This window comes from Crinia signifera, chromosome 2, assembly GCF_055691185.1.
Source record: "Crinia signifera chromosome 2, ASM5569118v1, whole genome shotgun sequence".
NCBI lineage: Eukaryota > Metazoa > Chordata > Amphibia > Anura > Myobatrachidae > Crinia > Crinia signifera.
The window spans coordinates 285,821,948-285,845,082 of NC_139218.1; the positions used below are offsets into that span (position 1 = coordinate 285,821,948).

The following is a 23,135-nucleotide window of genomic DNA, read 5'->3' on the forward strand; positions in this document are numbered from 1 at the left end:
AATCACTTTACTATCAGTGCCCCGGTCCCTGCTTGTGATGTACATGGTGTAATGGTACAGTACATGCCTTCTGTACATTCTTTCCTATTGCTACAAATAGCTGCCATAGGAAACTAAAATTATTGGGCCTACTGTAAATCCCATTGATTAATAAATGGGCCCCTAAATGAGACTTCATTATTGTGTAGGACCTTGGTAGAGAGAAACAAAAAATAAAAACCACCCTGATCTCAAATGAAAAATTGTTCTATCTTTAATTTTGTCAGTATTTATTGCAGGACCCTACCCTGTATGTCAAAAGCATACACTTTTTTAATATATGTTTATGTATAGGAGCGCTTGAAGTGGATGTAAATATGTATGAAGTAGATAAGACATTTTCAATAATAGGAGTGATAAATAAAATTGACAAAAATTAATGCTGAAAAGGTGCTCATAAACTAGTAGACAATAATAGTTATTATTATATTATATTGACCATAGTAATATGGAGCTGCTCACCCAAAAGCGCAGTGACACATCCCAATTTGTACAATACACATTTGTTATGATTATACCAATGAAATACTTTCTGTTCAATAAAGCTGCACACTTGTGAGAAGTAAGTGTAGCAGTGTAATTTATTGTCACATGTGTACATGGTTTCACATTTCTTATTTGTATAGAACAGGTTCAGAAATCAACATTTCCCCAATTTTCTTCGATATAAGCCTGCCTACCACTGTGCTTTGTACTTACATTGTCTATAGACATACCGCAATTATGATGGCTAGTCCATGTTCATTTTGGCCAACCAAATTAGATAAGAATCTTTAAAAAAAATATATAACAAATTCTATCTACCCTTAAAGCTCGTGTTTGCTGGATCTGCCATTTGTTATGGCTACATAAGTAGGAATTGACAAAGTATGAAAAACTATACCCTCTCAACCCTAAAGGTGCCTATACATTGTACAATATTCCTGTGCTTTTTTAACTAGATCACATTGCACGATAAAAAGCACGGCCTCACAAACTTTATGTGCTGTGCGATGGGATGGCCGCGGGAGCGCGCATTGCATCGCACAGTACCCTCGCACCGTGTATGGGCTCCTTAAGTGTTGACCACAGAGAGGAGTGTGGCGGGAGCCTAGTATAGTCGCTAGGGACCCTAGTAGATTTAGCAGACCGTGTTTGCAAGAGAAGTCCAGTTTTCTTTCCTTATTTTCAGTGATTAGTTTTAGCTGAAGCTCTTTTTTAACTCTGTTTTTTAACTCCTTGTTATATTGATCTGTATCTTCTCCCTCTTTCCTAGATGCTCGGGACGCTGATACATCCAGCACTCTTGTAAGCAGTTTAGTAACTGTGAGTGACTTCAGTGATATATCCGATATGTAAGCATCGCGCCCGAGTCTTGCGCCACAATAAAACAGACTACTGCTTTACGTGCCTTATAAGGGTTTATGCTGCCAGTGATGGCAAACGTCAGTGTTTCTATTTGTATTTCTGTTTTTAACTTTTATATGATAAGTCATAGAGGTAGGAAAGGTGTAACTAACAATGATCCTGCCGACGGACACAGCAATAATAATTTGCATTGCATTTGTCTTTTATATGAAATCTTTGATCGGATTTATGCATTTTCTTTAACCGGTACATTGAACTCCTATTGTAGCACTTACTGTAAGTTTATATATTTCTTCACCATGTTGTTTAGCATAAAACATTAGTATTGTGAATAGAGCAACTAATGCAGACAAGGGGCTAAATGTAATAGGGTGCAGGAGTATATGCGACAATGGATTTTTAAAGCAGCGATCATTTACAAGGCAAAACCAATCTGATTTTGTCCTGTAAATGATTGCTGCTTTAAAAATACGGGCATTTTTGCACAAACTCCCGAACTTCTGATGCTGCTTTCACATTACAAACCTGCTTTCAACACGCTTTTGTAAACGTTTCTTAAAACGGGTCTAAAGCCAGTTAAACCACTTTCACATTGCATGTTGTAACTGGTATATTACCATTTCAATATCGTTTTTGTACCATTCACATTCAACCCATTTCACCCATAGAAAACAGTAACTTTAAAGGGTGTGGATCGTTTTATCAACCATACTTAGGTCAACACCGTTGGGTCGACAGGGCTCTAGGTCGACATGGGTGAAGGTCAACAGGTGTTTAGGTCGACACATGCGTTAGGTTGACATGGGTTAGGTCGACAGGTCGTTAGTTCAACATGGCTTTTTTCGCAGTTTTTTTACCCGAATGTCGACACAGTCGACATGGACACAGTTGGAAGTGAACCGCTTCACTCGCAATGCTTCAGGGACGGTGCCTCGCTGCGCTCGGCACACTATTTTTTCTCCCACCATGCCCTAGTGGATGGTAGGGCATGAAATACCGCCTGTTGGCACATGTCGGCTCAAAAAACTGTGAAAAAAACCCATGTCGACCTAGACACCTGTCGATCTAGACTCATGTCGACCTTCTGCCATGTTGACCTAGACCAGTGGTTCCCAACCTGGGGTACTAGTACCCCTGGGGGTACTCTGCAGAGCAGTTGGGGGTACTTGAAAATAATATTGGTAATGGCGGAATATGAAAAAAAGTATTTTGATGACAGAAGAAGACCCATTGCTATGGAGAACCATGTTGTGTCACTTATGGTTCTGTCTTCAGCGTCATCAGCGTCTCCTTGTGCTTTTGCCTGACCAGCAATCCACTGGGAGCTACCCATGCTGCCCTCAGACATCAGCGATCATCTGCCCTGCACTGACACGGGTGGAGGAAGCAGCGGCATTAATCCTACAGGTGTTTGTGGGAACCCTGGAGACAATACACAGCCAGCGACCAGACATGGAAGGGCAAGATTCCTGTCCGCTACTCCTTAATATAAGGATATGCATAAGGATACGCATACCGCTCACTTCCACTCCACTCATAAGTACTGTCTATATTTTAAATTGAGAGGAGGGGGTACTCATCAATGAAAAGCCTAATCAAGGGGTACGGGAGAGAAAAAAGGTTGGGAACCACTGACCTAGACTCATGTCGACCTTCTGCAATGTTGACCTAGACACCTGTCGACCTTCCAGCATGTTGACCCAACAGTGTCGACCTAAGGACTGTAGACCAAATGATAATTTGGCAATTTACCGTGTTTTAGCTGTAATGTGAAAGGGGTATGACTTGTCACACTGTATGACATTTACCCCTAGATGTCCTGTGGCACTTGGACAGTGTTATCCAGTTAATAGTGTTTGCACATTTGCAGTATTACTAATTCTCTGCTAAATATTATATGGAAAAGTTTTAGGCTGCCAGTTTTCTTAGTTATATGTGAATATTTAATCTGACAAGTATTATTCTTCAGCTAAATAAAATGTGAGATAAGTATTGCTCTTAATGGATTGGTTAATATGAACGCATGTGATGCAGCCATCAATTAAAGTAGTAATCCAAAATATTATTCGTTTTGGATTACTACTTCGTTTTTGTACTTTTTTTTCAAATCCTTTTCAAAGCAATACCATGCCGCTTTAAAAAAATGTCTGAGCTCGGACTGTTTTACAGTTCACCGCACGTCTTAAAGAAGTTTTGCGTTACGTCTGCCCTAATGATCTGTGGTTTTACACATGCAGAATACTTTGTAATCCCACATTGACTGTATTAGGTACTAATCACTGTTTTTGTTTTATGCATAATGACACACAAATGGTACTACATTTGCCCTCTGTATTGCACCTATGCCAAAACAGTATTAAAATCCTGTCCTCTCCAAAATGTGATCCATTTTTTTTTTATATATATTTTATTGTAAAGGGGCATACACACAGTGCAATGTGTGCTAAGCGATCTAGGCTTGGCGATCTAACGTGATATTTAGTGCATGCACGGCGATGGCGGCGCATCACCATCGCTAGGGGGTGTACACACCAAGCAATTTCTGCTTCATTTCTAAGTGATCTAGACAGCTAAACATTGACCCATGAGTATGCCTCCTGAGACTGCAAAGTCCAATAGATAATAGCAGTCAAGTAATAAAGCATATCAAGAACCAAAATTCAAGACTTCCAAATTCACGAGTCAAAGAAAGAATTGGAAAACTATTTTGATATTAAAATATATGTGAATATAGAGATGGTTACAGTGTAGCACAGGGCTGGGCAATTGCGGCCCTCCAGATGTTGAGGAACTACACATCCCAGGATGCTTTGCATTAGTTTTGCTATGTGGCCATGCTGAAACTGATGCAAGGCATGCTGGGATATGTAGTTCCTCAACATCTGGAGGGCCGCAATTGCCCAGCCAATGTCTAGGTCTGTGGTGGCTAGGTCGACCACTAATAAGTCGACAATGACAAGGTCGTCACCTGAAATGGTCGACACTGCCAGAAGGTTGACACAAACTTAAGGTCGACATTTGCATGTTTGACAACCAAAAGGACGACACACTTTTTTCACGGTTATTGTTTGTCTATGTCGACATCATGGTCACCGTATAAGTGTGCCGCGTCCCCTTGCAGGGCTCGCTGAGCTCGCCATGCTTCTGTCACGGTGCCTTGCTGTGCTCCGCACACTATTATAGTCTGACTCTATGCCAGGCATATCCAAAAGTCCCATCATGCCTTGCCACAGTTTTGCTATTAAGGAATACTTAAACTATGGCAAAGCATGCTGGGATTTGTAGGTTCACAACAGCTGGACGGCCACATTTTGGACATGCCTGCTCTATGCCCATGTGGAAAGTACAATATGAACCAAGTCGGTCTACACAAAATAAGTTAAAAACTTGTGTCGACCTTTTGAGTGGGAACCATGTCCACCTTCTTTCAGTGCCGACCTATGGTATGTCGACCATTTCAAAGTGCTGACCTAGTCACTGTCGCTCATAAGTGGTTGGCGTAGTGACTGTGGACCTCGACATTGTCCACCCAGGGACCGCATACCTATAAAGACAACAGCCACATTTAGTACGTGAAATAACGCTAGATGTAACCATTTATATTGCATCTCCTTGTAAGATGCTGAAATTGTTGGTTCAGTCAAACAAAAGATTAAAAAATTGTTGTCATGGGTATATTAGGAAACCTAAAATACTGTTTGGCAAGTCCAGGTGTCTCTTTGTAGACATAATGTACATTGTATACATGGTATATAACTATAAGTAATGGTGGTGGAAAACACCTGATTGGAGCAGCGAGACAGCACCCCCTTGGTTAGGGGAGGAAGGTGGTGCTATAGAGCAGTGACATAACTATGCATTTGAATGCCAACAAATAAAGGGATCTGAAGTTGAGGATATTTCTCCCGTAAATAGTTGTGTGAATATATGGTCATAGTAAAGTGATCTAGTAATTTATAAATGAAGCGAAGCCCATGAAGGCTCCATGTTGAAAGAAATCTGTGATAGATAGCCTGCGGTAAATCCAAGACTGTCCAATAGGGAGAAATGAAGTGGGTCAGTACTGTATGTTGTGTATTAAATAAGAGAGGGCAGAGGAGCGGTGCATATGTAGGAGTCCAACTAAAGAAACATTGATGCTGAAAGTGATCTTTCCTGTTTTTTTATTCAAATAAAGTGTAAATAAAATAAGGAAACAAATCTAAAGAAAAGTCTAATGCTGCTGAGGACACTGAAGAACATTTAGGAGAATCGGCACAAAGGAAAGTTGCTCATAGCATCCAGCTAACAGTTAAAGGGCCTGTACATCAGTTGGACATTCCTCTTGGTCTGATTTGATGAATCCCAATCTCTGTTTCTCAGATGATTGACAAAATGAAACAGGTTAAAATTCCAGGATCACCGGCTCCCGGGTATTTTATGTTTGGAATCCAGTGAATATAGGATTTCTAACATGATGGATTTTGCAGTCATCTGCAATACGCATGGATTTGCCGATAGATTGGTGATTGTATGGGCTCCATTAGTTTAAGGTTTCTATCCTGCACTAGATTAATAACAGGCGCTGACTGGTTTCATGTAAATCCTTCTATGTTTTTGTAAATGTGCCTCAAGAACAGCTGTATTAGCAGTGGCAATTGCAGGATTAATAGAGGGGGGTTTCCAAATGTAATCCACAATCTCCCACTCATCAGCACATAGGAGTAAGTACAGGAGTCTGAGGGATCAGTAACAGCCCTGAATTTTTTTTTTATACACTGGATACTGTATGAAGTACAATATTAATATTTAACAGTACAGATAGTCTATAGTATAGGCTGATTCAAACAATTAAATAAGATAAGTGGTCAGGAAAAGGTTAAACATATCATAATAAATAAATACTGCACTTTCTAAGCTCACAATCTCCCACCTCATGTTAAGGCTCCCGTCTCTTCCTCCTGGCAGCTGCTCTCTGGTCCATTGCAATGTTTTAGAGTTCAGATCCACACATACAGTAAATGTGTTAGAAGAAGCTGGTACACTGGGCATGTGCAGCAGCTCTGCTCTGTCCCTTACACTGCATCATGTGGTGGCAGCTCTATTGATCATATTATATACTAGTGCTATTGTTGTCTTAATGTAAGGCACTTGTAAAGAGGAGGGGGGTTTCTGGGCAACCAGAACCCCCCTGCATTTGCCTATGATTAGGACAGAAAAAAGAAAAGATATTATAAGGCACCACAGATCCACTGCTGTCACGGACTCTGGACACAAAATCTGCCAGACGCATTACATGGTAATATTGCATCAGTCAGCTTTACACATTCCCCTATTACGGGACTCTATACTTGTATAAGAATATTCTCAAGTGATATACAAATGATTCACCAGCACTCAAAATATTTTTATTTTCATATTTATTTTTATTTTTCATATTGAATGTATGTATGTATTTTATATGTTCATTTTTATTAAATAATTATTTTAGAGAACCGTGTAATTATTGAAACAGCAAGCGCTGGCACACACTTTTCTTTTTTTCTGCTCTAAAATTAGGGCCTGACAAGCCCTGTGCCAGCAGCTATTGATTGCGCAACACACACAATCTATTCACCTATGATTAGGAGCACGGATCTCTCATGCCAAGTGTCCCAAGCAATGTACCAGTAAAATGTCCAGATTTCTTGCAGTTTTTATCCTAATCAAACTGTCAAACTGTGCACCTTAAATGCAGTGGAACATGCATCACATGGTACCTAGCAAATACGATGTACAAAACCCAAAAGGAAAGCTAAAAAGGTCATTTTACCCAATTCCAAGGGATTTCAAGAATCAGATGTTGCTGTAAGCAGCTGTTTCAGCATACTGCCAGCTTGTGGTGAGACTTGTAATTCAGTATGAGCAGGGAAGCACTGGATGGTGTCCCTCATTTTATACACATTTATTCTGTTACATTATAGTGACTTTATCCTCTCCTTTTTTTTTTGTACAGGAACGTTTTCTACTTCAATAACTTATTTCCATGTTTACTTGGTACATGCATTAGTGCTGATATTTTTCCGACATTGCAAAATTCACTGTGCACAAAGCTGGGGATGTCTTGGGGCATCTGCACACAGAGTGTATACATGCACAAAGCATTTGATTTATATTAAAAGCATCTATTTCCCCTCTGGGCATATAACATGGGGAACACCGTTTTTCTCTTTAGGGATTGATCCTTTGTCTAGGGGTCTGATTCATACAGTAGTTGTACACTAATAGCACAGCAGCAGCATCTATGTGTGGAATGGCTGTGCTAAAATATGCAAAACCCATAGGAGGCATCTTAAGTATAAAGACACCCGCTGCTGGATTCTGTGATCTGCTGCTGTGACCAAGGCAACAGCATAAGACCATCTGCATGAACATCAGTCACCCTCAGGTTACTTAGGATGTCTGGTTAAATCACGCAGCCGTAGCCAGTGAAGCTTTATTTATAGATGCATTCACTGGCTTCACCTCACCCATAAAATGGGGCAGACATGCCCCCTTCTTTAGAATGGGCCATATCACTTTCCCAAACAGCTACTCAGCTGCCATATGCCAGCACATTGCTAGACCTGATATGCACATTCGTAGTGTGGCTCCTGCACAGATCAGAAAACTCAACAAACTGCAAGAAAATTGTTCCACATCACAACTGTGAATCAGACTGTGTGTATGTACAGGTATGGGTCATAGGGTTCACATAATTATGGTGCCAGTCAATAGGTTGACCACTATTGGTCAACAGGCAAAATTATGACACATGGAAGTCAACTGGTCGACACAAGCAATAGATCACAGTGGAAAAGGTCAGCATTACTTTTTATGTTTTCTAGATGGTGTCAACATGGACACCACATAACTGTAGCGCGTCCCCGTGCATGGCTGTCTTTGCTCGTTGTGTTTTGGGCACACTATTATAATCTTACTCTATGCCCACTTGGATAGTAAAGTATGAAAAGACACCTTTTTTGGGGTGTGTGTGTGTGGGGGGGGTTGTGTGAAAAACTCATGTTGACCTAATGCATGTTGACCTTTTTCATGTACCAACCTTTTGTCTGTCAACCTATCGACCGCTTCCTGTCTGTATGTCTGCAGGCCCAGGAACAGATACACATGCAGAGAAAGCTAACCATATCTATATAGCTACTGCCTGCTATCAGTTTGAGACATTAACTTTGTTAAATACAAGTTAGCACTTTCCTAATGAAGTACAAAATTTGGTACTTATGAGTTATCCGGGCGCCCGATTTCTAAATCGGGTCGGATCGGGCACATCGCATCGCATCGCATGCGACCATCGGATGCGATGCGATGCGATGACCCGATTTTTCCATAGGAATCAATGTTAAAATGGACTGAGTCCATTTTAACATGGAATTCAATGGGAAAAAGGGGTCCTTTTCATACCCCTACTATCCAAGTGGGCATGGAGTTGGATATAAACCTGTGGCGAGCGTAGCGAGCCACCGAGCCCGAAGCGTGGCGAGCGGGGCTCGCTTCGCTCGCCACGCTTCGGGCTCGGTGGCTCGCTACGCTCGCCACAGGTTTATATCCAACTCCATGCCCACTTGGATAGTAGGGGTATGAAAAGGACCCCTTTTTCCCATTGAATTCCATGTTAAAATGGACTCAGTCAATTTTAACATTGATTCCTATGGAAAAATCGGGTCATCGCATCCGATGGTCGCATGCGATGCGATATCGCATCGCATCGCATCTGATTGTATGCCTTAACTTAAGGCATACAATAAAAAAATCGGGCGCCCAGATAACTCATAAGTACCCAAAATTTTCTTCATTTACCCTTTAAATAATTCTGGAGCAAACATGAAAACCACTACTTGTTCTCTAACTTGCTCTTTGTACATATAATAATGCACTGTCCTGTGCAATAAATAAGTTGGGTTTATTTACTAAGATGGGAGTTCTATTGAAGGTAGGATGTTGCTATGAGGAACCAATCAAATTCTATCTTTTATCTTCGAGAAGGTGCTAAATAAATAAGTAGATACTGGTTGGTGGCCCATAGCAACATCCAATTTTCAGTAGAACTCCCATCTTCGTAAATAAACCCCAGTCAGCGCAAAAGGCTTCCCTGTGAAAGGATTGATATATGTCAAATTCAGATTGTTTGTTTTACTTGGGTTTAAAGTTCTGCAATGTCCACTGAACCAAGGATGCCCTACCGCAAGCACAGACTGCGCCCCTTCAGGTTTATTCAGATATCCTCTGACACAATGCATAACCTATTAAAACATAGTACAAATAAACAATTGGAGATGGAAAATAAATAATTGAATAATGTTGTTTATTAAACTGTATTCTACATTATTTACTTAAAATTGCCAATTGTTACAGCAAAAACTGAAGAACACACTCAGCATATTTTCTACAATGGAGATTAAATATTGCTCGAGAAGATCTTCCCAACACAATTGCTGAAGTTCCCACAAATGTGTTGAATTGTAGTTTTCTTTGCATTCATTCTTCTTTCCAGGTCATCCAAAACCAGCTTGATGGGTTTAAGCCAGGACACTGTTCTGGCCATTTTATGATTGGAAGCTTTACATTCTGTATTTTTCCTCAAAGATAGTCTATAGATATGTTTTTGGTCATCTTGCTGTAGAAACAACCCATGACCATCTAGGTGTAGAGCAGATGGTATCGGCCCTGCAAAATTATGTAGTAGCCATAATACCTGTGCAAGCAGCTGACTGGATCCAGAAAAAGGACCCCAGGCCATCACACTCCTCCATACTTTACAGTTGGGGTCACATGGGTTTATTTACTTAGTGGGCTTCTTAATCACTTCATCTGATGTGACCACACCTGGCTGGGCTTTCCATGACATGGTTGTATCTAATGACTATGATCTTCCAGCAGCTGTCCAGAAGGTGTTTTAGGGACCTGTGCCCCTGTGTAATAAAAAAAAGGGTACTTGTTTCCTATCTGGGCGCCCACTAAGTTAATTGCGCACCATGCTATTCTCCGTAGAGAGATCTGATCGCATCGCATCGTACACATACACGATATTGAACGATGCGATGCGATCCGATTCGATTTTCCATAGGAAACAATGTGAAATGGCTCAATTTAGCCAAATTATCATAGGAACAATAGTAAATGGGCCAAAAACACCCCTGAACATTGAAATGTCCCCCCAAAAGTAGTTGACGCCACCCCGCCATCAACGTGAACCCGAAGCGTGGCGAGCGCAGCGAGCCCGCGAGGGGCGGCGGTACGCGTCCTCCGACCTTTTCATGCCCTACTATCCACTAGGGCGTGGAGTGAGAATAGAATAGTGTGGCGAGCGCAGCGAGCCACCGAGCCCGAAGCGTGGCGAGCGCACGCGGATACCTTCACAGGTAAATGCGTCTCTTCGCGGGCTTCCCAGGTGTCCGCGTCGCCATTGACACCTGGGAAGCCCGCGAGGGGACGCGTATAACTGTGAAGGTATCCGCGTCCCCTCGCGGGGCTCGCTGCGCTCGCCACGCTTCGGGCTCGGTGGCTCGCTGCGCTCGCCACACTATTCTATTCTCACTCCACACCCTAGTGGATAGTAGGGCATGAAAAGGTCGGAGGACGCGTACCGCCGCCCCTCGCGGGCTCGCTGCGCTCGCCACGCTTCGGGTTCACGTTGATGGTGGGGTGGCGTCAACTACTTTTGGGGGGACATTTCAATGTTCAGGGGTGTTTTTGGCCCATTTACTATTGTTTCTATGATAATTTGGCTAAATTGAGCCATTTCACATTGTTTCCTATGGGAAATCGAATCGAATCGGATCGCATCGCATGGCATCGTTCAATATCGTGTATGTGTACGATGCGATGCGATCCAATTTCATTACGGTGCCGTACGTAGAAAACCTGGGCGCCCAGATAGGAAACAAGTACCAAAAAAGCCCCTCTGTACACCCCGTGGCTGCTCTTCTCTGCAGCCATAAGGGAACCTGCACTTCTCTGCCCCTCTGCATAAACACTCTGTCATTCTGTATAATATAAACTTAGCTGAGTGTGTAGTTGGTTGGGATGGAAATTTGGTAAGAATGGCCCAAAGGCCATATGGATAAATTGGTTAAATCCGCGATTTTACCAATTTGTGTGAACAACTGTGTTTTTTGTTGGTTTTCCAGTGTTTGGGAACAACTGTTATTTGCTGCTATACATTACCAGATATTCTTTCTAACCACACAGATTGCACAGATGGTCTGCCAGATAATTGTTTAGCGTATGCCCAACTTAAAGGTTAACTCTTAAGATGGCCATACACTTATCCAAGTATCAGTTGCAGCCTCACATGTGATATGTCGGCAACTGCCCATTGGGGAGCTGCCGAGCTCCCCAGCAGCTGGACCACATACAATACATCGTTTGCAGTGCTTTAGCATACAATGTATCGTATGCGACCCCAGCAAGTGCTGCCGCAGCCTGTCCAATAAATCTTACATGCTGCACTTACTGGATCTTCAGATCCAATCATTCGCACGGCAGAACGCATTGGAACAGAATCTGAGTTTAGGTACCCAACTTTTTGGCCGATGCGTTGGTATGGGGTGAAAAGTGCCCAAATGGTATAAGTGTATGTGCACCTTTTGGTTGGCTTATAAATGTTATAACAGATGTGCCCTCATACACCTTTGTCTTTTTGCTTCATTTGGCACTAAATTCTAAACATGTTCCACCATGAGTAACGATTGGATTCCCAATTTTGTTTGTGTTTGTGGATAAAGGGGGTTATTCTAATTCATTCGCACAGGGGACCAATGTTGTGTGCAGACGCATTTCTGTGCATGTGCATACGCTGGGTGCAATGCCGCCACGGCGAACAGACTGTTCTCCGGGCGCATGCACCCAAGACTGCGGGCGTGGGGCGGCGGTGGATAGTCACGCCCATGGGGACACCCAGCGTTTCATGGGTGTTCCCATGGTAATCAGTGGGTGCTGGGGGCAGGCAGCTGACATCATAGGATGCACGCATATCTAAGGTGACCTGAGCGTCACTATATATATGCGTGCACTCACCACATCATTCGATGGTCGGCGACCATTGAATGATGTGGGTGTTTCCACATAGCCTGCGATTGGATGTTAATGTTAAACATCCATTTGCAGCCCGTGCAAATTAATGCGGCATGTGAGGGGAGGGGGCAGACAGACTGGCATTCGGAGACTCGCAAGGCTGGGAATTCGCAGCCTTGCGCGTCAACCAGAATAAGGGCAAAAATGTGTTTAAACATAAGAGTTTTTATTATATCCCGGGGAGGATTCTTGAAGGCTCATGAGTTTGGTTGCCAGTTTGGATTTATTCCGTGAGCTCATATTGGATGATGCTGCAGCGTTATATGGATAAGAAGGTCTAGAAAGAAAGATTACAGTATGTCATAGTGTTATTCCTGAGGTAAAACATTTACTATGATTTGTGCTTAAAAATGAAAAATGAATGTTGTTCAGTTTCTATTAGGACTATAGTACATTGGAAGACTACTTATGGAGCTCCAGGTGTGGGAATACACGTGCCCTGACTGACACAGTATTACTGCAAGAAGTTAAAACTGTGGCCAGGCTTGCCGGAATGTTGAGTTTCACAGCAGCTGCTGGAGTGTCACATGTAGTCTACCGCTGGTATAGTCTGTAACATGGCAGGTAGTAGCTGATTGGATGGACCATTATCTCTCACCACTCTCCAAGGCTTAGTTCTGTACATCACTTGCAGGAAAAAGTATTACCAAAATAATAACATTTAGCATCTAACACAAACAACTATTTGTTCATTTATGGATGCCTACGCGAATAAATAAAATTTCCCTGCAATCATTGACATTCCTTTCCTACCTTCACATACTGTACTTTATGACAAAACACTGGCAGAGATATGGGTGATTTTTTTTTTTAATTGATGATGCCAGTTGTAATTATGTCTGTGTGTAAATTGTGCTGCCGTCTAGTCGTCTAGAAAGCTGCATACATGTGGATACATTGTGCATTTGTTCTCGCCATTTGCTGTGCGCAAACAGCTTCAGTACAGTTCAAGCCCTTTCAGCTTTTGGGAAGTACCCTCGTACATAATGTTTGACAACTGTCTGCCTATTGGACCTTATTCAGGTCCGTTCACAACTGCTGTTCGTTCGCACGGCGACCAATGTTTAGTTACTGCGCATTTCTGCACATGTGCATACACAGGGTGTGTGCACCCACTGCAAAATACACAGATCGCTGGTTGCATGCACCCAGGACAGCGGGCGTGGGGGGGAAAGGGGTGTGGGTCGGTGGGCAGCCTCATTAGCATATGTGAATGCTCAGTTCCTATGAGAACACTGGTTCGCATGCTAATGAGGCCATGCCGTGCCCTCCCATTTCCTTCAGAACACGCACACTTACAGTATGTAAGGGTGCCTCATTCCACTCTTACATATGCGGCGACCATCGATGCTTATACGCATCCGAGCGAATTAACCAGAATAACCCCCATTGTGCCTTATAACTCAGAGGAATGGTGTGGATTGGGACCCAAAATACCATCCTTGATGCACTTTGTGAAATGCAAACCATTGGGTACTTATATGTTAGTTGGGCGCCCACTATAGTTAGTACGCTCATATCCCCACTATCCATGTCCACGTGGAGTCGATTTCATATAGTGTGGTGAGCCACCGAGCCCGAAGCGTGGCGAGCAGATGCGGAAAACTAAGCAAATAGCTTAGTGGGCGCCCAACTAACATATAAGTACCAACCATTGTATCCACACACCTCAGGCTTCATAAACAAGCAGAAGTTACACAGGGGGAAATTTACTAAAGGAAATTTGTAAAAAAATAGGTGTATTTGTATTTAGAAATACACTTATTTTTGACATTTACTATCCCGAAAATACGGCATTTCTTATGTGCTATCAATACGAATACGAATTGCCGTATTTTCGGGATAGTATGTCAAAAACAAGTGTATTTCTAAATACAAATACACCTATTTTTTACAAATTTCCTTTAGTAAATGTCCCCCACAGTGGGGCCACAGTTTTGCAGTTTTGTAAATGAAATAACTCATAACAATACTCAGTGCCAGAATTCCTTTTACATTATTATCCATGATAACATAGTTCCTGGGCTGTCCCTGGGCATAGACAAACTAGGTAAAATGTATTGACACCAAACACACACACATAGCAAAAATATCATTTATACCTTGGAAAGATGCTTCCAGCTGAGACCGTGCAGCAAATCGTAAATCCTCCAGCCATGCACAGTAGAGCTCCAGCCCACCCCATAAACAGTGCTGCCCCCAACTCGTATCTGGAAGAAAAAAAACACAATGTAATTCGGTGTATATTCTAGAAGGTCCTTGCTGCTAGTGGTAATGATATACACCAGCGGTTCCCAATGTGTGTGCCTGGGTTTCTTTGGAACATTTGCAAGGGTGCCTTGGATTGGTTGTTCAGGACCAATTTATATTCCTTATGGGCAATGCAACAGGCAAGACCAGAGCGGGTGGCTGCCAATCATAACATATGAGGGCAACCAGAAGCAAATTTGGTTCCTTGCTACATAATTGAACTGAAGGATGGCATATACACTCAATTTTCTTATTCTAATATTTTTTTTCCTCAACAAGAACATTTTGGTATAGGGTGTCCTAAAAAAAAAGAGTTGTGACCTTATGGGCTTAGTTTCAACTGCATGAGCCTAAGGGCCTGATTCAGACCTGGTCACTAATCTGCAAATTTACAGATGACTGCAAGTACAGAGCCTTGCAAAAGTATTCACCCCCCCCCCCCCCCCCCTTGGCATTTTTTATGTTTTGTTGCCTTACAACCTGGATTTAAAATGGATTGTTTGAATGTTTGCATCATTTCACTCACAGAACATGCCTACATTACAGCTGCAAGCCTCTTTGGATAAGTCTCTGAGCTTGCCACATCTTGCCACTCACATTTTTGCACATTCCTTAAGGCAAAACTGCTCCAGCTCCTTCATGTTGGATGGTTTCCCCTTGTAAACAGCAATTTTCAACTCTGACCACAAATTTTCATTTGGATTGAGATCTGGGCTTTGACTAGGCCAATCCTACACATTTAAATGTTTCCACTTAAACCACTCTCGAGTCTTGTTTTAGCAGTATATTTCGGGTAATTGTCCTGCTGGAAGGTGAACCTCTGTCCCAGTCTCAAATAACAGGCAGACATCAGTTTCCCAGTACCTGCTGCTGACAAATATCCCCACAGCATCATTGTGGGGATGGTGTTCTTGGGGAGATGAGATGTGTTAGGTTTGCGCCAGACATAGCGTTTTCCTTGGTGGCCGTTACATTTTAGTCTCATCTGACCAGAGCACCTTCCTCCATACATTTGAGGAGTCGCCCACATGCCTTTTGGCAAACTCAAAATGTGCCTTCTTATTTTTAACACTAAGTAATGGCTTTTTCTGGCCACTCTTCCATAAAGCCATTTGAAAATGATGGATTTGATGGTGCTCCGCGGGATCCTCAAAGATTTAGATTTTTTTTATAAACCAACCCCTACTTCTCCACAACTTTATCCCTGACTTGTTTGGAGCGTTCCTTGGTCTTCATGATGTGATTCCTCTTGCTTAGTGGTGTTGCAGTCTCTGGGGCCTTTCATAAAAGGTGTGTTTATACTGATAGCTGCAACCCAGAGTGAAAATCCGGCCTGTAGAAGTCTGCGAGGGAATTGTGATAACATCACTATTCACTGCAAATCCAGACGCAATTCCTCACCATCAAATGATTTTCCCAGTCTGTGCAAATGTACGTCTGCCCCTTCCACAACTGAGACAGGTACAGGCTGATCAAGGCCGGTGCCCTCCCTAAAACCGCCTGGGCACACCTGCATTGCTTCTGACACTGCCAGAAAACCACCGTTCACGCCCACCCCAAATACTGGCTTCCACAAGCTCTGTTACTATTCGGGCTCACGCATGCTACACTCCATACGCATGCGCAATCTAAGAATGTCAACATCATAAAGTAACTGTCAACATTGTGTAGAAATGATGAATGTCGACATTGTCAACCTTTTGTCTACATCATCCTCCATAAGGCATTTATTTTCTCTACACCATTAAATTGTATTTCATTAATATATATATATATATTTGTATCCATAAAAAATAGATTGAAGAGCATAAAGAATGTCACAGTACATCTGTATGTGTGTCTTGTTACATTGCATTAGGGAAACAGAACTTACTTTGCAGAGACAAGTGTTGGGTCAAAGAATTCTGAGGTGGTTTTATGGGCATAGAGAGAGCAAGCAGTCAGGGAGCATATACCTGGAATACATGACAGCAAACATAGACACTTCAGTATTATGAAGTGAAGTGATTTACGCTATGTGCTTTGCGTGTAATTACATGTCATTTATGATAGAAGTCATTTACGTGCTTTGGTGTCAATTAATTATATAACATTTTTTAAATTATACCTAGTGCAAGAGCTGTTGTGCATTTATTGGGAGCTATGGGTGAGCCAAAGATGGAGTTTGAGGAGCCATCTACAGAGTATTTAAATTTATTTTCATTTATTTATTTTTCGGAGATTTAAACCGAACTGCAAATAATATTACCTGAGGATATGAAGAGTGCTCCGGATACACAGGCAACCTTAGCTTTCACTTGGTCAGTGCCTCCTATCCTTGTACACTTCATGCCAGTAAGTGCAAATATTGTCCCAAAGAATCCCAAACATATAGCTGCAATCATGAGAGCTCTGCAGGCCTGCAAAAATCCTGATGGTTTAAAATAAGTGTCAGTTGTTATCAATCGTTGGACATTTCTTCCTCATATAAGATGAAGACGTTCTTTGTAATGTTATGCCCAGTACACACGGTTCCATGTGGTCTATTTTTCTATTCAATTTTGCTTATATAAGAAAAATTTAATTGAATGCTTTTGGTTCGATCCCAATGCATGGCCCCGCAGCATTGAAATACAATATAGAACAATAGACTGTGCAGGCAAGACTATGGGGGATATTCAATCTTGACGAGCTGGCCCGACAGCCGCGACCCTGTCCCGTTCTCGTTCTGCTCGACCGAGAATTTGCAGGTGGGATTCAATGTCGCGCCTGCAGCGGGATAAGAAGGGGGCGTGGCCGCGAGCTGCGGCTGGGAAGAGAGCTTGTCAATTCCTGGCCATTCTCGGCAGAACGAGCCCGACTGCTTGTGAAGTCGGGCTCATTCTGCTGAAATCCCCTGTTCAATGTTGTCGGGAAAGACAGCATTGAATAGGGCCCCACAACCATCTACCCTGTTGGGAGATAGCTGCGGTAGATTGAATACCCCCCCCATATATAGTACAGATCTAATGCGCTTGCCTTGCCGTGCGATTTGATCCTAATCAAATAGCAAGGCAATCACACCGTGTGTACATCCTTATACCCTGTAAGAGGGTGTGGGTTCTTCTTACTAAAAGCATGTCTATCTCATATAAGGGAGCATGGCTTCCTCTTCTAGGTGGTGTGCAGGGCAGCCGAGAGGAATGCTGGGCCCCGGTAAAATTTTGGGGGAGTGGCCAAAGTGTAGGAGGTGTGGGCACCTACCGCACTTAGGCCACACCCCCAAAATGTTTAGAGGAGGGTGAAAGAAAACTCTAAAAACTGTAATCTCAGAAGCAGCACACACCTACAGCATGTGCTTGCTGACAGCAGGCTCAGCATGACCTCTCACGCTGTCAGTGAGACATTCCTGCTGAGCCTGCTGTCAGCACAACACATGCAGTAGAAGTGTGTGCTGCTGTTGCTACCCGGGAGGGATGGAGGGGGAAGGGAGGGGTCGGGTAATTAGTACCAGCAGATGAGCGACGGGGTGGATGAACGAAAAACGCTCTGCATACACACTGGGCAAAAACGCCCACCATAAATTATACAAAACCTTACCAATTATACCAACACTTCAATTTCTACACAGCATAAACATGGTCTTGTCATGATACAAATGTATGCTACACTTTGTTCTGTCCTGCACATAGATATGAAGCCTGTGCCCACTAAAGTATCAGCCATGTGGAGATTATTTTAGTATTATACTGTAGTAACATCTGAAAACACAGGAGAAATTGCACAATATATTGTAACCTAAGTATTTAATTCCATAGACAGTTAATGGGACAGGCAGTTATACCTAAATCATATTAATCTAGAGGGAGCACATTTTTTTTCTTTTCATTCTATATAATTCAACAAAGGAGTTCTAGCAGCTTAGCGAGCCATGCATCTTATTATGTCTGAGTCACATTGCAATTTGCTGAGTCACAGTGTGCAAGGCTACATACGCTTCCTGAAGATTAGTATACATATTGCTTTCTACACCAGTGACATGTACACAAGCAACTGACAATAAGGTTTATATTTACACACATACACAGCACTGTGGTCTTGGAACCCACCATTGCCCTAACTGTGTGGCGTTTGCATATTCTCCTCTGGCTTGCATATTATAATATTTGATAAAAAGATTCAGTGAAGTGCGCACAATAATAACCTAAAAGCAGCTAGATATACAAAGTAAAAGGTGCCATTCAAATAACACCCTAAAACAGTATACAAAATAACAATGAATACAGATAATCAGCGCTAAAAGGGTTCCCAACAAATTAAAGCACCACTGGTGGATAAATATCATAAATGTCACCATAAATGTTCATCCAGAATGGGTATAACGAAATCTTTATCACAGGGTACTTTAACACTGATACTCCTATATTCTTCCTCTAATTGCACCATACAAAATGAATGGAGAGGCGATATAGTGCATAACTTTAAAAACAAACAATTTAAATCAAGGTGTACACTTGTACACTCCCCACCCAAACGTCTAACCTACTAATTCACTATAAACTGAATATTGAATGTAGAACCGTTCCCTCTTCTCCCCACACTGTCTCTCCTATTGGGGCATACTTGCCTACCTAGCCCTCTCCATAAGGGAGAAAATGCTCCGTTCCTGGACTTCCCTGGTAATGTATGATTGCCATCACCTGTGGGGAGCTAGGTAATTGATAAGAAAGGTGTTTCACCATAGGTGATGGCAATCATACATTACCAGGGAAGGCCAGGAACAGAGCATTTTCTCCCTCATGGAGAGGGTCAGGTAGGCATCCATGTATTGGGGCAGATGTATTAAGCCTTAGTAAGAGATAAATGCAAGGGTGATAAAGAGAGATAAACGTCCAGCCAATCAGCTCCTTACTGACTTTTTAAAAACACAGCCTGTAACATAGCAGTTAGCAGGTGATTGGCTGGACGTTTATCTCTCCTTATCACCCTTGGATTTATCTCTTGTTAAGGCTTAATACGTCTGCCCCATTGTGTGTTACCATCTATGTTATTCTGTTTACATATTTTGTATGTTTACCTGCATGTGCATAACTCTTGCCCATGTGTGTTGCTTTACAAATGTTTATATCTACATTAACCCCTCAATTACCTATACACAAAACAATATAGAGAAACCTTAGTTGTTAGAATCCACTAAAAGTGGGTTTACCATTGGGTCCATACACCCTACATACAGCATTGGCTAAATACTTAATTACAGTAATATACCATGTTACCTGGGGACACCCATACATTACTATACTACAGGTATATAGAATAAAATATACTATTTATTTTATTTCACTTCTATGCAGGAGACCGCGTCTGAGCGTGTCCTCAGGCATTAGACTGCCCATGCACAATCGAATCCTAAAATCCTGATCCTGGCATTGGCAACCCTATTTGGCACCCCATGAATTCTGTAAATGCTCTAAATCCTTTTTAAACAAGTAATTTAAAATAACTTTCTTCGAGTTACTTATTAAATCCGCCATCATTCTGTTTAATATAGGAAAAGATAATTGGTACAATTGTATTGCATGGATTTTAGGTTAAATCTACATACTGAAATAATAAATAAAGTTGTACAGTAAATGCAAATGCAGCAAGAGATGTAATGAAGGCCGCAACTGCATCCAACTCAGAATTAGGCCCTATAAGGAGACTATCCCGCCACCCTGACAGTCCTCTGCCCGGTTCGGGCTGCTTGGTCATCCCAATCCATGGCTGAATACAAACAGGAAGGGGGTACTTTGGGGAGAGTGCAGACAAAGGGGTTACTATAAGGAGCATAGAGACAAGGGGATGCAATATGAGTAGAGACGTACGATAACTTTAAAGAATATTTACCTTGCTAATTTAGACCGAATATTTTCCAAATGCATACATGTTTTGTTATTACTTTTAATATACTGTATAACCATAAAAATAGAAATGTCATATTTATAAAAAATATATGTTACTATTATGATATGGCAGTTGTACTTTAAATGTCTTAAAATGTGCTTCTTTCATTTATACACTTTTTATGATTTAGACATTTAATTTCTGTGTATTAAAATATAATGGACATTATTTATAAATTTATTTTGTTACCATTTTATGTAGTGCCAACATATTCCATTACACTTAATGCACAATTATACCAAAACCTTATATGTTTCATTAATATTTTCTAAACATTTTCTAGCATCATTTTAAATACTTTCTAAATACAGTCACTAAATACAGTAATTACTAAATACAGTAATTTGCTCTAGCTAAAACAATATTGTAATTGACAGGAAATACATTTTTAAGGTTTTCCTTTGCAAGCATGTCAACAAGTTTTATTTCTGAGATATGGAATATTTATTGAAAGTAATTATTACTAATTATACACACACAATATATAAAATATAGACATATGCACATATATAGATGATAGAGAGATATAGGTATTAAAAAAAAGAAAAAAACATTACAATCATTTAAACCATTTGCACAGCAGTAAAAAGGTTGTTTGTTCATGTTCTGCCTTTGAATGTCAAGGGAATTTGTCAAAATAGGTGTGAAAATTGCCAAGCAAACCTTTTTATTAAAACTTTGAGTGCTAATGTTGCTGTGAGAGAGCCTCAAAATATCCGCAAAAAATGCCGCTCACAGAAACTGATCTTTTTCTGGGTGCAATATTTAACCAAACTTCAATTAAGTGACTTGGCTGTATTTGTATTTATTTATACTAACAGAACAGTCGCTGGCATATTTTTAGCAGATATTTTGAGGAGCGCGCACAGTATCGTTGACGCTCAAAGGGTTAATAAAACAGTACAAATACAATATAGTAGGTAACTGTAAAGGAGGGCTTTAGGAAGCTGTAAAAATAGTATAATAAGCACATTATGTCAAGCGAAGCTACAAATTTATAATCTCCTTATGACAGTCTGGTCATTGATATATCAAACAAAGTCTTTATGCTCTTCAGATACAACCGGAGTCCAGTTTGACAGTTTAGTTTAAGATTCTAGAACAATAACTAACACTTTAGTAGTAAGCTGTACTTGCGCCTGGTTATCTGGTTATTAAGTGATGCATAATGATTGAAATAAAACCATGTTATGGAAGGGGAAAATGTGAAATGCTGTCATGCCATACACTATACATCAGTGATACACAGCTGAGTACCGTAACTGACAGACCACCAGAGCATGCATTCTTACCTTCTACACGGAAGATGGTGAGGTGAGGTCGGCAGTGATATGAGCCCAGAGCATTCCCTGCACAATTCATCCACAGGCCCTGAAACACCCAAGTGGCAGTAATCACAGAGCTCGCTCGGCTGGTCACTCTCCACTCATTTGAAACAATTGCACCAATTACTGCACCGGTGCCAGAAACACAACATATCAATGCCAGAATTTGTACTCCAGACATATTTGTACAACTTTTCTAAGTGACCAGAATGGGTCCTTGAGGAACAGAATTAACCAAAAGTGGAGGCTGCGGTGGTCTGACGTTGGAATTGCAGCATACGCAGCCTGTACAATTACATATCCTACAAAAACATTAGGCACTTGTAAAACATGGTTTTCTTTTCTCACTGAAGCGAGCCACGGTGTGGTGCAAAGTACACTTCACTGGTGGGTGCACTGAGGAGGGAAACACTAATATTACCACAAATAATGTGATCAATTACCTATGTAATTAGCGGTAAACACAAACATTTACTGCTATTGCTTAGAGATTTCAATTATTCTGATTTTTCTATATAATGTTCTTAGTTAATACAATTTTAGATACCACTAAATATTTAATGTTTAAATTGAGACGAGGTTAGTAGCAAAGTCCAAACTAATGATTAAATGAGAAATAGCATTTCTCTTAATCACAGTTGCTGAGAATTTCCCACCCTTGCCTGACCTGAGAACTTCTATGTACAAATGAAGAAGGGCATGCTTTTTCAGTATCCGGATGGCTGACAGACAATGCCTAGTTCAACATCATATGGTCAACATACATATTCAACAAAAGCGAATGAGTGAAAAAGCCTTCTGGCGCAGCAGCCTTATTAATCTCAACACCTGATGGGGAGACACCACTCCCCAAAAAACATCCACAACATACAAATATCAGACGGAAAGGTACTTTCCCCCTTCAAATGTGTGGTTCTCAGACCTGATCCTCACATGAATTGAAATAGATCTTTGCGGATTAATTCTCATATGAATTTATGCATGAAAGAGAAATACATATACAAAAATGGTGAAGTATGTCCAAACAAATCTTTTAATCTTTTAATCTATCTTCACCCGTGTGACTGGTTCAAAAAGGACTTGTGCTGGTTGGCCCTTCACCAATATGAAAGGATTGCGTACCCAACTCACATGGATAGTAGGAATAAGAAAGCCTATCAAGGTATCTTTTAAATGCCA

At 41.4% G+C, this 23,135-nt stretch overlaps 2 protein-coding genes across 5 annotated transcripts in view; one reads left to right on the top strand and one right to left on the bottom strand.

Annotated features, from left to right (window-relative positions):
• The window catches only part of DZIP1 (DAZ interacting zinc finger protein 1), a 63,836-nt gene extending 60,071 nt beyond the window's left edge, over positions 1-3,765 (top strand). For all 4 annotated transcript variants that reach the window (XM_083168788.1, XM_083168786.1, XM_083168787.1 and 1 more), the window contains one exon: positions 1,295-3,765. In XM_083168788.1, the coding sequence (XP_083024914.1) occupies positions 1,295-1,377 (83 nt within the window). In that variant the 3' untranslated portion in view covers positions 1,378-3,765. The remainder of the gene's footprint in view (positions 1-1,294) is intronic.
• An 8,862-nt stretch (positions 3,766-12,627) lies between these two features.
• On the bottom strand, positions 12,628-22,137 carry CLDN10 (claudin 10). The gene is made up of 5 exons (XM_083170802.1): positions 21,924-22,137; positions 16,976-17,137; positions 16,601-16,682; positions 14,580-14,687; positions 12,628-12,754 (listed from the first exon to the last, which is right to left on the bottom strand). Exons 1-5 carry the CDS (start codon positions 22,135-22,137, stop codon positions 12,628-12,630), a joined length of 693 nt encoding a protein of 230 aa, XP_083026928.1.
• Positions 22,138-23,135: the final 998 nt, after the last annotated feature.

What these genes read in the sequence shown, in the direction of transcription:
- CLDN10 (XM_083170802.1), bottom strand. Translation starts at nt 22,137, where the DNA reads ATGTCTGGAGTACAAATTCTGGCATTGATATGTTGTGTTTCTGGCACC. An exon ending in CACCATCTTCCGTGTAGAAG is followed by an intron (nt 17,138 to 21,923) that starts GTAAGAATGCAT and finishes TTAAACCATCAG; the next exon opens with GATTTTTGCAGGCCTGCAGA. An exon ending in GCTGGAAGCATCTTTCCAAG is followed by an intron (nt 12,755 to 14,579) that starts GTATAAATGATA and finishes CTTTCTTTCTAG; the next exon opens with ACCTTCTTATCCATATAACG.